This window comes from Erythrolamprus reginae, chromosome 1 (genome assembly GCF_031021105.1).
Source record: "Erythrolamprus reginae isolate rEryReg1 chromosome 1, rEryReg1.hap1, whole genome shotgun sequence".
NCBI lineage: Eukaryota > Metazoa > Chordata > Lepidosauria > Squamata > Dipsadidae > Erythrolamprus > Erythrolamprus reginae.
Genome location: NC_091950.1, coordinates 363,194,331 through 363,211,242, shown reverse-complemented (window position 1 = coordinate 363,211,242; position 16,912 = coordinate 363,194,331). Strand labels below are relative to the sequence as shown.

The window sequence follows — 16,912 nt, the reverse complement described above, 5'->3', positions numbered from 1 at the left end:
AGAGTATATATTGTTCTGAGTTACACATAAAATTTTTTCCCAATAGTACATTGAGATTAAATAGTATTTATTCTTAAATGACACAGACGTGCAATATATCTCCAAATTACTACCTAATCTCATCTAGTTATCCCATTATAATCTGTTTTTGTATTTTTTAAACATCTATCACATAAATAATCAAAGCAGCAAAATCCTATTAAAAAGGGAATATGTGGAAAATCACAAATACCACAGCATATTATTCTTTCCCCCTTTATTGGAATGGGCATGCTTTCTTTAAAGTGGCCTCTCTTGATTCAAAGCAAAGTCATGTTATGATGACTTCTGATAGCAGCTCTGTGTTCTTTATTTCCTTGTCAACCATCATACCAGTGGTGTGATTTTTTTACTACCAGTTCTGTGGGAGTGGTGTAGCTTGGTGGGCTTGGATTGGTAAGCGTGGCAGGGGAAGGATACTGTAAAATCCCATTCCCTCCCCACTCCAGAGTAAGGTTACTGCAAAATCTTCATTCACACCCCATCAGGTGGGACTCTGGAGACAGAATAGATGGGGTTAGGGCCAGTCAGAGTTGATATTTACCGGTTTTCTGAACTACTGGTAATTTCTGCTATCGGTTCTCTGGAACTGGTCAGAACCTGCTGAATCTCACCTTTGCATCATACAGTATTCTGACATATTTGAATTATTAAATTAAATTATACTTCATTACTTATTTTCCATTTATGATGTTTTAACTGAAATAATTCAGTGCTAGACAAATCTGGGATCTTGTCTACGTAAAATATGTTCTTCCATATAATATGTATTATACACTGCTCAAAAAAAAATAAAAGAAACACTCAAATAACACATCCTACATCTAAATGAATTAAATATTCTCATCAAATACTTTGTTCTGTATAAAGCTGAATGTGCTGATCATAAAATGAAATTGATTGTCAATCAGTGTTGCTTTCTAAGTGGACAGTTTGATTTCACAGAAGTTTGATTTACTTGGAGTTATATTCTGTTGTTTAAGTGTTCCCTTTTTTTGAGCAGTGTATATAATATGTATAATGTGACAAGTGTATTATATAAATGTATGTAATATGTATTATATATTCCATATAATATGTATAATGTGACAAATGCATTGATCTTTCAATGGTGATCATGTACATTACAATTAATACACATGCCTTTTAATCATGTATAGGAGTTAGCGATACAGGCTCCACCTTACTTTGTAACTAGATATTTCCAACAAACTTACAAATTTTTAGTACAATATTTTTATTTTTTTCTGCTTGGATTTACACAATGAATGTTGGGTTGGGTGGAAATAATTCACATTATAGAACTCTACATTTTATACATCTACTTCTAATTAATGGTACTTTGGAAGAGCCAACGACAAAGCATCCACATATGTCCCTGCAAATATATGTGCATTCCACTTGGTTGTGGTAATTACCTGAAGTGTTATGTTGACAATTATCACAGACTCCACCACCACCTCTATAATATTCATTAGGAAAGTAATCTATTGTCCTGTCGTAATGACAGCTTACAGCATGGCTAAAACATTGACAAGGTTTGCAATTATAAGCATGAACTTGATCTCCTGGATGGAATGGCTTGTCATTGTACAGCGGCTGACAAAGATTACACTGAAATAGAGAATAGAGAAAATATAGAACAATCAGGAATCATTGTTTAGAACAGATATATGAATTCAAATGCCGTGTGCCCCTTGTTACATATTGGCCTGTCTATCATTAATTTTTTTTTACAGACAGGAGAAAAGAAAAGATGTAAAATCATTTTAAAACAAAATGCTCTACAAATTATTTATAGGGAATCCTCTTGATAGGACCATCATAGAACATGCCATTAAAATTGTATGTTGCAACAGCTGCTAAATTAAGTGTTTCACTTAACAATTCCCCAATCCTGTTCCCTCCAATGCAATTATTAAACAAACGTGTAGATCACTGTGGAACATACTTGTGGGACCATTTTCTGCCTCATATATTCCAGGGCTGGTCGGTGTTGTACATACTCCTGATCAGTTGGAGGATGATGAAGATATTGAGGACTTGGATTCAGATAGTGTTTATGAAGTAGTGGGGGGGCCGGGGTTACAGGTAGTAGAACAGGTGGGAGGCCAGCCACAGGATGGGGTTATGAGTTCAGGATCCAGTGAGGGAGAATCAGATGCCTGCTGGGTTAACCCTAAATTCAGAAGGATTCAGAAACGTAGAGAGCAAAGGTCTGGAAGAAGATATTAAGGAGAGGAATGGGTTAAATATTGTAGTGAGGTATTTGGCACGTCAGGGGGCTAGTGGAGAAGAAGGGTGGAGTTTCAACGTTGCTGAAAAGAAATATGGATGTGTTTTCGCCACGCTAAGGTAAGCCAAAGTATTTTGTATTGTATTTAGTCAGTGCTGCTGTTTTTAAAGCTATGTAGTTAGGAAAATAAATCTTGTCTAAGTGAAGCAGGAAAAGGAATGTGAGAAATGCGGCTAAGAGAGAGATAACGGACCGAGTGATATCTGGAATGTGTTGAAGTGCAGGAGAGCAGAGAAATAAACATAGTTGCTTTATTCATGAAATGATGCATTTAATGAGAGTTATTTGTAACTACTAAACTTCTACCAGAAACCAGAACAGTCAGGTCCCACAGAGTTGGTCTTCTCCAGGTTCCGTCAGCTAGGCAATGCCCCGGCGAGTCCCACTGCCCCCTCCCAGTCGTCCGGAAAGCCTTAAAAATGCACCTCTGCCGACAGGCTTGGAATCACTGAATTCTACCCCGGCCTATGATTGAACTTGTAATATATGTTTGGCTGAAATGTGGATGATTGGTTTCTTAAATGAATTGGGGTTTTAGAACATGATTCTTATTAGATCTTCTTATGTATTTTAGATTGATGTTTTAAAGTATTTTAAATGTTAGATTTCTTGTATATTTTGTATTTGCATTGTTGTACGCTGCCCTGAGTCTCAGCAGAGGGGCGGCATAAAAATCTAATAGATGAATAAATAAATAAATGAATATATCATGACTCAGAGGTGGGGGAGGCCCTTGGATGGCCAGGACAGCGACAGATCTGCCAGCCCTGGCCATCCTAAGAACCCCTCCAAACCTGAATCACGCTGTGCACTACTTCCTGATCCTTAGGTCCTCACAGGCATTTTCCCAATATATGCAAATATATTCTTGAAATAAGTATTATCTTACTTGCAAATCTCAGTATTTTCCTTCTCTGGGTTCTCAATAGCAGAACCACATCTGGTTACAACCAAGCCATCTGAATGCTAAGCATAGGATTATTTGAAAAATATCTATGTTTGCCTAGAATTCTGAAACACAGATTGAAATGCCATATAAAATTCAATCTATAACATTTATGTTTGAATATTTAATGTTTGTAGATGTATAATTATTTTTTAAATAATTCAGGGTATATGATCCTCTGGCTTAGCTCTCAGAATGTGGTAAACATTACTATAGGAATACAGTGGTACCTCATCATACGAACTTAATTGGTTCCAGGAGGAGGTTCGTAAGGTGAAAAGTTCGTAAGATGAAACAATGTTTCCCATAGGAATCAATGTAAAAGCAAATAATGCATGCAAATCCTTCAGGAAAATCCCAAACTTTAGAAGGGAGGCGAACAGAGGGCAGGGAGGAGCAGCTAAAGGGGGCGGGTGGAAGAAGCAAGGCTAGGCTAAAGGGTGAGTGGGAAGGAAGAAAGGCAAGGGGGGCACCCCTCCCTTTTCTTTTTTCAAAAGACACAGTTTCAGTGCCTTTGCAAGCATGCAAAATCTTTACTCCTCCAAGCTGCCCCTCCCTTTTCTTTCTTAAAAAGACACCGTGTCAGTGCTTTTGCAAGCATGCAAAATCTTTACTCCTCCAAGCTGCCCCTCCCTTTTCTTTCTTCAAAAAAGGGGGGGAAAGAAACCCCTTCATCCCAGCAGCAGCTGCTTGGGTTCGTAAGGTGAAAATAGTTTGGAAGAAGAGGCAAAAAAATCTTAAACACCGGGTTCGTATCTTGAAAAGTTCGTTAGAAGAGGCGTTCGTAAGATGAGGTACCACTGTATCTTTGTAGTATAGCACTGTGAAGCGGTATATAAGTTTAAGTATTATTGCTATTGTGTATACACATTCTCAAAACCCAAAACATGCTGCCATTATAGAATGTATTGTGATAGATGTACCTACCAGTGTATGCACATAAACAGACATAAATTCCTCCATCACTCACAGACATTGTAAGTAAATACTATCTCCAATTTAACGAGTAAAAAGATGAAATGCTACTTATTTCAGAAAAAACAAACAGCAGTTCACATATCTACAAATGCAACCAACATAGAGATGGGATTGTTCAGGTGGATATTAATGTTTCCCTCACCCAGTCATGATTAAAGTGGCTTTTTTCAGTAGACAAACATTGATGGTAAACAGAAATCTCTCCTGTATAATATAGGAGAAATCCTATCCCTCCCATCCATTATTTGAATAAAAGTCTTGGAAAGGAGCTTTAAATTTGCTCCCTCCTGACATCAAGATTAGGTTATCCAATATAAAGATGTATCTGAAACTAAATGTAACAGTACACAGAATTTTGGAAGCTTCACATATAATGGACAGGAATTACTAATCTGTGCTTTAACAGAGTATGTAGAGAACAAATTACTTCACTAATAAACTAGAATTTTGCTATTCTCTTGGTTTGTAGACACTTGAGAGTGTCATGAGAATAAATTTAGCATTCCATTCCAACTATCCATAGAACTTTCTTTGTTTTAAAAAGTCTCCATATATTAGTTAATGCAAGTTGGGGGGTGGGGGATACAAATTAACCAAGGATCATTGTACAATCTTTTATTGAATTGCTTTAATTAAATTTAACAGAATTTAGACAGAGTGAACTATTCTAAAAGTCCAAACTACTAGAATTAATTTATGTACACAAGGTATGAAATTCACATTTAATTCCCGCAAGGCCATGGGTTCAGACAGCCATTTTAAACAATACAGAAAGAACTTTTCCTGTTAGTCATTATACAAACTCAATTCAGCTACACAGAGTGCTAGTATACAGTATTTATTTGGTGAGTGTACTTTTCTCTAACCTATATAAGAGCAGCTTTAATTTTCTGCCACTATTCTAACTTTCTCATCTTGAAGAAACTTTGACAACTTCAATTTTAATTGGTTATTTGAAATGAAGATCCCATGGCTTTTCATCAACTGTGTAAAGTAAATTGCATTCCTGTGGGATAACAACCAAATTTTTTGCTAAAGCATTAGCACCTCTACAATTCTGCGCTCTAGTAGATTGTCTGGGAATGCAGCCTTTCAATATTCAAGGCTGCACCTCGCCATTTCAGTAAATACTTTCCACAAATTATTTTAGAAATCTAGGATCTATGGCCTGTGAAATTAAATCAGTTTGCCAAGGTTGAGTTCTTGGAGAAACCCATCATTATCACAAAAATCTCAAAAAAAAATATTCAAAAATTTTCAGCTTATAAAATTCCTGGTATAATCTAGATTGGCCTTTGCTGTATGTCAGAAATGGTTTGGACAATCCATTTAAAGATATTTATTTTCATTCATGCGTACTTTTGTTTTGACTACCACATCTGAAGCATTTTGTTTCATTCAATATCATTTGAAAAAGATACACCTATGTATTGTATCATCAGAAAGAAATAACTTTTATATAAATAAAATACTCTTCCATGAATATGAATCTTTCATTAAATTGTTAGGCTAAGCAGTTTTTGCTATTTTATACAAAAATGGCTAGTTTATTAATAAGCAATTAAATTGTGCATGTCATCATATCCATTGTTATAGATGTAACAGAAGATAAAGCTATGGAAACAGAAATTAAATAGTCCTAACAGAAATTAAATATAGTATGGGTATAGTTGTCATCAAAAATCTTAAATTTGCATTTTTATTTGTAGGGAATAATAAATTACATTTTTTTAAATCAAAACACTCTATATTCTGGCCACGTCTTTTGGACATATAATGCCATGTACTGCAATGGCTGTCAATTATTTATGTCTGGGAGAGGGGTGTGATCAAGTGCCGTTGCGACACGGAGTTCCCCGCACTCCTCTGGGGAACCCCAATATCTGTGTTGCCTGGGGACCTGGTTTGACCAGAACCAGGTCAGAACCATGTTGGAGGGGTGGTGAAGAAGGGGGACACCATCAGCAATCTGGGAAGGGACAGCAACCACCCCAAGGAACCAATAAATAGCTCCTGACTAGTGGCAGTGGAAAGTGGCTTGTTAAAAGCCATCCTAGCTGTGGCGGCCATAAACTGACTGATTGATTGGATTTTTTGGATTGGAAGTCACCTGGAAAAAAAACTCAAGAAAAGTGTTGGAAAGGCAAGTTGTAGAGTACAAGTTGTAGAGTACAAGAGTCTGCGGAGAGGGGCGGCATACAAATCTAATAAATAAAAATAAATAAAATAAGTTGAGCTGGTGAGTTATTCGTCTGAACAGAAGGTTTGAGACTTTCTCTTTAAAGATTAAAATGGGAACAAAAGGACTGCCAAAAATAATGGAAACCACTAATTAGCACAGAAGGCTATAGAACAAAAAATTGCTAAAGAACGCAGTAACTAGAGACTACTCTGAAAATTTTGGGAAATGTTGTTATATTGAATTAATTTTAAACTAAGAAATGTCTGAATTAATATGAGTTGATTTAAAATATTTTAGCACACTAACTAACAGGAAGAATGGACTTGGGGAGCCAGTGAAGAGCTCCATCTGTTGGATGGAGGAATTATTATTCTGGAAAATTTTGATGGATTTTTAGATGCTGATCTTGGATTGGGAACACCAGGACTATTCTAGATTGTGTGACAGATATTACTGGCAGCTGGACTGATAGTGAAGACTTGTGAATGGTAAAGTTTGGAATATGGATGTTTCAGAAGAAGGGACTTAAAGCCTTTCTTAAGGACTATTTTGAAGAATAAAGAGATGCTTCATGGAGTGTGAAGATAGATATAAAGCAGCAACAGAGGAAGCCTTGGAGTGCAGTGAGACTTTGCTAACATGATAGCAAGGAATAAAAAACAAAGTAGTAATGTGCAAATAAAATCAGAAGAAGAAAAACAGGTGGAAGAAGACACAGGCAACAATGGAGATAAAAGCGAAGGAAACTATGAGAATGCACAGATTAATGATTACAATGAACTTTTTCAGTTAAAAGAAGAACAACAGGTGGAAGAAGAACCAAACAATGATAAAGACAAAAGGGGAAATAATCTTGAAAATAAACAGGCTAATGACTATATTGAATGTTATAATTATTACATTGGGGTTATCAAATAAAAAAGGAATAAGGCTTGGATATAGATATTGGGCATGGCAACTTAAAAAAGAAGAAGGGAATAAAGAGAGTTAAAGAGAAGTCAACACAGGAAGAAGAGAAAAGGAGACAGGTAAAGAATTTGGGGGTACAATGTTACAAAGAATAAAAAGAAAAAAGTGAGAGGGGAAGTGAGAGGTATAAGGTTAAAAGAAAAAAAAGAATGGGAAGTTAAGATTAAGAGGATCAGGAGTGGACTGCCCCTGGTTTGCTTGGAATTGCCATTCCGGTAGGAGAAATGATGATGCGTTCACATCTACGCATCCCTGCCATATGCACATGCACCCCCACACATCCCTGCATAAGATTTTGCTTCCGTGCATGCACAAAAGCAAAGAAATCGGCAAAAATCGCTAAAATCTTGTGCAAGGACACTTGCACGCATGAGATTTCTATGATTTTTGGCCTTTCTTTGCTTCTGCACATGCCCACGCCGGCCTCCGCGACTGATCCGGTAAGGAAAGGCATGGAAAAGCATGGAATTTTAAAGAAAATGTTTGATTGCTATTTGATTATTTGATCATTACTTGATCACTATATGCTTTTTTTCTATATATAATGGAATACATTTATGAACATACAGAATTTTAAAAGTTAATATTCTTGATCTGATGGATTAAATTAAAAATTGTCAAATACATATTGATATCTCTATAAGGAAAGAATCATAGTTAATCTCTGGAAATTTGGAATTTTGAATGATTAATATTTATGTGCAAATATAGTTAATGATGATAATTAATATTGATAATGAATAAGTTTTTAATTTAAACTGACATAATTATTCAAAAATAATTAATTATACAATTAAGTGATAACTTTAGGAAAGTACAATTATATTATAGATTGGTATAACCTGGATTTGTTGAAATAAATTTAAAATGATATACTTGTAACATTAGAGGGAAGAACATATATAATAATATATGATAATAAATGAAAGAAGTTAATGTGTTTTAAGTTTTGAAATTTGAATAATATCTGCCTTCCCCTGTACTGTAAAAGGTATTAGTCATATATGAATTGATGTTTCATTTTTGAAAATAAGTAAATGTAGAATTTTTAGGGGCATTTACTGTTGTGGTTAGCTCTGGCCCAGCTCCTGCCCCAAGGACTGTGGATGTGGGGGAGTCATCCACATGCTGCAGGCCTGCTTTGCCCCCGGTGGAATCTGCTGATGAAGGCTCCTCTGACCAAGAAGACATGAGTGACAGGGAGGAGGAGAGTGTGGCAGACAGCTCAGAAGGAAATCAATTATCTAGCTCCTCCTTGGATTCAGAACAAGAGTTAATGATACAGCCACGCATGCGTAGAGCGATGCATAGGCAACAACAACTGAGAGATTATTATCAAAGAAAATGAGGCCACCTGGGGTTGGGTGGAGCTGTGGTAATTAGTGAGGCTGCTATAAAGAGCAGCCTGTGGTTTTGGCCATTGTGGAGGATTATCTTATCGTTGTGTTTCGTGACTGCTTTGCTGACTTTGACTTTTTGTGGGGGCTGATTTTTCCCCGCTTTGAAACTAAACCAGAGCAAAGTGTGTTTCACTTTGTGAAAGAAGAAGGACTGTGAATTGCCTCACAGCTGCAAACTAAGTATCACAGAACTGATAAGAGACTTGCATAAATTACCAGTTTGTTTGGAGACCAGTGCTCTTTGCTATACCAAAAGAGGGCTTAGTTTAAGTGAATTTTCATTATAAAGAACATTGTTTTGAATTTTCAAACGTGTGTGTGTCTGAAATTTGTACCTGTGAATTTTTGGGAGGATTCTACCAGAGAGACCGACAGAACAATTTACTATTTGTTTTAAGCAACAATATATGCATATTTGTTTGCACTAAATGTATATGTGTTGTTATGTATGTTTTTGATGTGGAGGAATTTTTTAAAAAGTTACAAAAAACATATTTATGTCTGCTTTTATTTTGTGCAATTTCATTTTATATAATGGATTGGTTTACTGATCATATAAATCTCTATATGACTCATGTATATGCTATATACCCACCCAAAGACACTTATGTATGCATATGTATTCAGGGATGTAGATAAAAAATTATTCCAGTTCTAAAAGCTTAGAATTAGAGCTACATGTTTCAAAATTGGTTAGGAAATGGTTTGAAATGTATAAACTGCAATCTGCAATAACATAATGCATTTTGTTTTTTTAATCAGGACCAAAAATGCATGCATTCTTCTTACTATGAAAGAAGGATTATTTAAGCTTTTTAAGTACAGCCACAGTAGATTAACTGTGATTAGAAGTGCAATAGCTGTGGAAATCACCCAAAAGAAAACTCCAAACAGAAAATGGTAAGGCACTAATTTAACTTGTTTTCACACAGAATCAGGGATCTCAGCAGAGTACTTGGTGAACTCCAGATCATATTAAATATTTATAATTAACTCTGATAAAGTGCCACTTCACGATTCTTGTTCTAATTAAAAAGACAGCATCAACTTGCATTTTTAAAAGACGTCTTTAGAAAAAATCATTTTTGTGATGAACCATTTACTCTAGCAACTTTTTACACGTTAGAAGAATCAAGCTGATTTTTAGAAGTTTTATCAGTCTTTTAAAAACAAATATAAAACACTTTAAGTTCAAAACGTGCAATAACTTTCTTCAATCTTTTCTGCATGTACACCTGCAAGCTTTTCACTCCTCCCAGTTAAATGCCCTCTCACAAATCCACTAGAATTGTGTGACCATTATACTGGAATAGTGTGATCAAGTTGCTAAAAGCTGGCCACAATGTGTGACAAAGTCTAAAAATGGGAGATGAAATTAGGTTTACCAAGTTTTTAAAAGGTATGTGCTTTTTCTACAAAACTATCATTATATTGTGTTTTGGCACTTCCGACATGCTGACAAGTGGCATATTAAAGTTTACCAAAAATAAAAGGACAAAATATTTACAATGTGTCATAGATTGGATTATATTCTGCTGCATATGTTTATAAATATTTAGAAAAAGATACAATTTAAGCAGGAATACATGTCTCAAGAAAGAGAATAGTAAGATAATTAGTTTAAACTAATTTGGAGCATAGCTCCAAAGTTTCAGTTTTTTCTTTCTATGGTTATTTAATTGCACTTGGTTTGGCCAATTAAAAAAAAACCTCTAAGGATTTATTGTAGTAAACAAAGTCAATCAAGAAAATAAAATTATTCCACATAACAAAATCATGCATTGGAATGCATAATAGATACATTATTATATATCAAGGATTCCCAACTTTTGGATGTGCAGATAAATGTTTATAAAGTATAGTGTCATAACTACACTTACTGAAATAATTGGCAGTCTATCAAATTTGAAAATTATTCACATATGTAAACAATTACTATCTTGGTCTCTCTCTCCTGACTTTGATATATATGGCTGTTAAGGCAATACCTTTGAACATAAAACTAAACATGTCCTCAACTTTGGAAAGTTATGCTGTGTTCAGTGGTGGGATTCAAACATTTTTACTACCGGTTCCATGGTCATAGCTTGGTGGGCATGGTATAGCTTGGTGGGCATGGCAGGGGAAGGATATTGTAAAATCCCTATTCCCACCCCACTCCAGAAGAAGGATACAGTGATCCCTCTATTATCGCGAGGGTTCCGTTCCAAGACCCCTCGCAATAATCGATTTTTCGCGATGTAGGGTTGCGGAAGTAAAAACACCATCTGCGCATGGTGGAGTTTGCGTTCCCCGCCGCCCACGCAAAGGGGAAACCCCGATTCGGCTCCTCGCTGCTGCTGCGCTACCGAGCAGATCAGCTGCTGGGCGGCCGAAGGAACCTTCCCTGGGTCTTCCCCCTCTTGCTGGCGGGCGGGCGAGCGGCGGGCATCAGCGAGGAGCCGGGGTTTCCCCTTTGCGTGGGCGGCCGGGAAGACCCAGGTTGGGGGTTCAGGGGGGTGCTGGGAAGCCCCCCAGGCCGGCTGCGACCTTTTAAAACAGCCGCGCCGCTTCCCAGCTGAGTCCTGAAGCCAAACGCGGAAGTTCGCCTTTGGCGTTTGGCTTCAGGACTCAGCTGGGAAGCGGCGCGGCTGTTTTAAAAGGCTGCAGCCGGCCTGGGGGGCTTCCCAGCACCCCCCCGAACCCAGGTTGGGGGTTCGGGGGGGTGCTGGGAAGCCCCCCAGGCCGGCTGCGACCTTTTAAAACAGCCGCGCCACTTCCCAGCTGACTCCCGAAGCCAAACCCGGAAGTGTTTTTTTTTAAAATTAATATTTTTTAAAAAATCGCGATATAGCGTTTCGCGAAGATCGAGATCGCGAAACTCGAGGGATCACTGTACTGCAAAATCTCCATTTCCTCCTGATTAGATGGGACCCGGGAGGCAGAGAACAGATGAGGTAGGGCTAGTCAGAGGTGGTATTTACTGGTTTTCCCAACTATTCAAAATTTCTGCTACCGGTTCTCCAGGAATGGTCAGAATCTGCTGAATACCACCTTTGGCTGTGTTGTCAATAAATAGTTATCCAAAGATATAGAATTTAATTTAACTTAATTTATCAGACTTCTATAACGCCCAATCCCATGGGACTCAGGGTGTTTGAGGATGTTTGTCTAAAGACAATAGGACCAACCAATCCGGTTTCTGTATTTTCCCGCCCAAGGAATAAGGGGTGGGTAACCATATCTAACTGTCTTCTAGATACAACAGTATCCATGAAGAATAGCTTGCCAGACACATCCCAAACATGATTTAAAGGAGAAGAGGTGCTTACCAATATTTCTGTATTGAACACAACAACTGAGTTCATGGTAGATGAGAGCTACACAAAAGACCTGAACAGAAAAACAGGGAAACCACTGGATCTACCAATCAGCCCTACGGCAACCAAAATCACAATGAAAAAAAGGCAGGGCATTGGGTATTACCTATTAAAAATTACATGGCACAGAGCCACCTGTTTCCAATAGTTTCTGCTCAATTGCTATAGCAGACAGGTTTGGTAAACTTCTCCCCAACCCTGTCCCCTTTAGTAATGATTGCCATCTTGTGGGATCTGGAAAATCTGCTTTCTCTGTCGCAGTGCCTACCTTGTGGAACAACACCCCTCCAGAAATCCAAATAGCCACAACACCGGTGGCCTTTTTCAAGCCATTAGAAACTTCACTCTTCTGTTGGGTATTTGGACCAAGTCTTTAAGCAAGCCCTGCTGGTTGATTAGCTGCTGGGTTTTTTTTTTAATTGATTATGAATATGGAATGTTTTTAAGTGTGGAATGTGTTATCTTGAGAGTTGTTTCTTTTCTTTTAACAAATTGCATTGGGATGTTTTTTAGTTTTAATCCCATTCACTGCCAAGAGTAACTGATGTGATACGAACATACACATTGCTTAAATAAAACACAGCCACCCATGGAAAGACAGACACACACACACACAAGCAATAGGCTGTGAAGAATGTAAAAGATTATAGGAAGAAAGTAAGGTAAGAATTGTTCCTACTCTGGCAAATGTCCATTGTCAGATAGTAAATGGGCTGCTCCAAACAATCTTAACAGCTCTAAAGATAGATGGATGTTTAGAAGGCCCTGTCCTGAACAAGAATTAGGAGCAGAGTCAAACTCTTTTAAAAAACCTTGGACCTTGTGACAATGCTAGAAAATTGCCAACAGAACAGAAAGAATATTCTTGCTTGCTTCCCAATAATCAGTCTTCTCCAAAAATGCCCTTTAGCTTCCAGTATCTTCTAATCTTCTAATCAACTTTTAATTTGGTGAGAGAGGAGTTAGCTAGCGCCAACCTCTTTTTCCACTTTACCTGGGATAACACTTGCTACATGGATAATTTTGAATTAAGGTGATTGTTGCAATAGCAATAGCTATCACTTCATAGTGCTTGACATTCTCTCAGTTTACAGAGTTAGCATATTGCCCCCAACAATCTGAGTTCTCAGTTTACTGTCCTTGAAATGATGGAAAGCTAGTCAATCTTAAGCCTGTCAGAATCAAATTCATGGCAATGAGTAGTGAGTAGCCTGCAATACTGCATTCAAACCACTATTCCACCACAGGTCCTAGCTGCTTACAATGGATTGTTAATTAACTATAATTAACTGTATATATATAAATTATTCCTATATATAAATTTATTGATGCAACTAAATAAAAAAAATAGGAATTGTGTCTTGCTGCTGTAAGTACTGTGAGTTGCTACCAATTCACCATATTCAGGTGAACTGGTAGCAGTGGTGACGAGAGGCTCCATTTACCCACCCGGATATCATCACACACAATCTGTGCATGCACAGAAGCACTGTGCACAAGCATTCACCAGTAGCGAATGTAAGTTAAACCCTCTACTGCTGCATGCGGCACATAAGTGAGTACCGTGCAGAGCAAAGCTTGTGTATAGAAGAAGGGAACAAACCCCCATGAGCTGGAGTTGCCCAGGAGTAGCAGATAATAAGATTCCAGTACAAATTGACCATAATAAACTAGGGTAGACAAGATTAAAGGGTAGACAAAGGATAGACAAAGATTAATGTTAAAGGGTTAAATAAGGTCCAGGAGGGAAGTGTTTTTAATAGGAAAGTGAACACAAGAACAAGGGGACACAATCTGAAGTTAGTTGGGGGAAAGATCAAAAGCAACATGAGAAAATATTTTACTGAAAGAGTAGTAGATCCATGGAAGAAACTTCCAGCAGACGTGTTAGATAAATCCACAATAACTGAATTTAAACATGCCTGGGATAAACATATATCCATCCTAAGATAAAATACAGAAAATAGTATAAGGGCAGACTAGATGGACCATGAGGTCTTTTTCTGCCGTCAGACTTCTATTTTTCCTATGTTTCTATTATTTATTATTACTTATATATTGGCAACTTTTTTACTGCAATTACACTAAGATTCAATGGTGGCATGCCTACTTTGCTTTAAAAAACATAATGGTTCTCCTTAAAGTATATCCTGTTTAAACCAAATTCCTTCCTCTTTTGAACCACATGGCCAACCATACCAAAGATGATACTTTTTAAAATTCCTGATCATTTTGTGATCAGCATCTGGAAAGCTCCCTGCTGGTTGTGAAACACATTAACGGGATTATCTGAAATGGCAAGGAGATATGGTAAATGGAATTAAAATCCAATAAGCGCCATTAATTCTCTCACAAGATTCTGAATCCAAACCTCAGAAGATTTTGAAAAATTGGATTTGAAGTGAAGCACATCTTGGAATAAAACTTACATTGTTGCCTTCTGTGTAGCTTTCCTTGGAGCAGAGACATTTGTATGGACTATGACTTGTGTCACAGTGATCAGCATGGCCAAAGCAATTACATCTGTAAAACAATAAAGCTTTTGAGGGGGGGAAAAGCAAATTGACTAGGAATTCCAGAACTTGCAGTACCAATGTACCTGGAGGGCAACATGTTGGATAAGGGTGATATATAATTTGAAAGGGCACCTTCCAGTTATTGTTTTTACATTGTCATGAATGTAACTGTCTGCTTCTGTTAAAGATAACCATCTCAGAAAAGGCTCAATTAAGTGTAGGAACTATTTCATGTCTCTCTTGATTCAGCATTTATAAATGTGAAATATGTTCTGCTTTCAAAGGGAATAAATTGACAGGACATCTTGCAGACCAACTATTAAGTGATCAAATGCACATTATGTGCTTTCATTATGTACTGGGTAGATGTAAAACCCTAATTATTAATTAGAGTTAACACCTGTGTTTTCAACATTAACCCTTCCATCTGTAATTCCACAACTTCTTAAACGCATTATTTGCTTCAATTTATTTTCACAGTTTTTGATGAAGCATTCTTTTTCAAGCTACATCTTCATGGAACAAGATCTAGAAGGAATAATAATTTTAATTATAGCTCTGTAATTTCCATTGGTGCCAAATTCCCAATAAGGCATACAGCTGGAAATTATATATATGAATATAACTCAACCAGTAGCACAAATGGCAATATATTTTATTAACCTACTGCAACAAATTATAGTAGAGAAAAACCTTACAGCTAGAGGTAAATATAGGCCTTAATCATATAATGAAAAATCCTTAAAATAGATTAAATTATGTTTAATTATGTATTTGAAGATAAACAGATAATTCAACCCTTGTTAATGTGAAACAAACCACAGTAATATGTCTCCATCTGCATTGCTATCTGTATATATAAGTATATCATGGAACAAACCATACAGTTTGAGTGAATGGGAAAAGCTATTGGGAAGGTCAATTATTGTTTACTTGCTAACTATACATGGGTGTCTCTTCCACTGTTTGTGTTTATAATTCTACAGTCCTAAAAAAATGGTCATGCTTAAGTTTCAAAGAAATTAACTTATATTTAACTGCATCTTTCAATTAGATTTCTGTGACATTTAAGAACAACTCATTATATGGATTACTTGTTGAGACTATGCTTCTATTGTCAATATCCCCAAAATCCCACTAAAAATACAGACATTCCATTTATAGAATAAATTCAATTATTCGAAAGATAGCATCTTAGTTTTTCCAAAGTTCAAACAGTTAAAATAATTGAAGCATTATAGTGAAATTATGATGAATACTGTATTCAAGTAACAATAGACAATTTGTTCCCTAAGGAAGTCTGGCTTACTGTATTTTTCTCTAAAACATAAATTCCCAAGGGATTGGGGGTGGGGTGGGGTGAAGCACATCTTTCATTGGAGACCAGCCATTATTTAATTTGCATTTTATTTACAGGGTACAATTATGCCTTCAAACAGACTTGTGACTTATCTTATACAATAAGGTTGTCAGTCATAGATAATACAACTACTCTTTTTTTGCTGACAGAAGCTTCATTTTTAAGAAGAAAAACTAGCTAAGACAAATAATTTTGTTCATTACTAAATCCATTACATCTGCCACAGATCAGGCACCATGATAAAAATGGAAATATGGTAGATCCACTTTCAAACAGACATACCTCTTCATAGGAATGATCAAATCCAAAATGTAAGCATTATTGATAAATGAAATATTATTAAAGATAAAAACGAATCAAGCCATTTTAGATTTGAAATCAGTACCGGAGTGGTATATTATGTAAGGCTGAACGGTGCTTCAAATCTGAAATTGAAAAGAGCTGTCTGCAATTTCTTATACATATTTTTCCCCTGAGATTGTGTGACAATTGAGGATGGCATGTACTTACTCCCAGGAAAAGATGTGACTGCTTTCAAGACTGGTAAGGGATATATTCATGTCCTCCCTTGCTGCAAAACATTTTTTTAAAAAACTTTGTGTAAGATGTGGTATTCACTTACCTCTCCTACCAGTTCACATCTGTGAATGCACATGACTTACATGCATGTGCGCAGCTTCAAAATATGCAGAAATAAGATGGCATAGCGCCGGGGCGCCCACCTACAAGTTGCCGCTACCAGTTCACAGCTTCAGACCAGTTCGCCTGAACTGGTCTGAACTGGAAGAATACTACCTCTGCTTTGTGTCCAAAACACTGCACAGCCATAATACTACATTCTCATTTGCATGTATATACCACTATGGT

The 16,912-nt window shown here is 36.8% G+C and overlaps 1 protein-coding gene across 1 annotated transcript in view; it reads right to left on the bottom strand.

The window, feature by feature from the left end:
- Window positions 1-16,912, bottom strand: part of USH2A (usherin) — a 584,211-nt gene that overhangs the window by 480,650 nt on the left and 86,649 nt on the right. The window contains exons 10-11 of the mRNA XM_070728574.1: window positions 14,599-14,692; window positions 1,458-1,653 (exon numbers count right to left, since the gene is read on the bottom strand). Of these exons, the coding sequence (XP_070584675.1) occupies window positions 1,458-1,653; window positions 14,599-14,692 (290 nt within the window). The remainder of the gene's footprint in view (window positions 1-1,457; window positions 1,654-14,598; window positions 14,693-16,912) is intronic.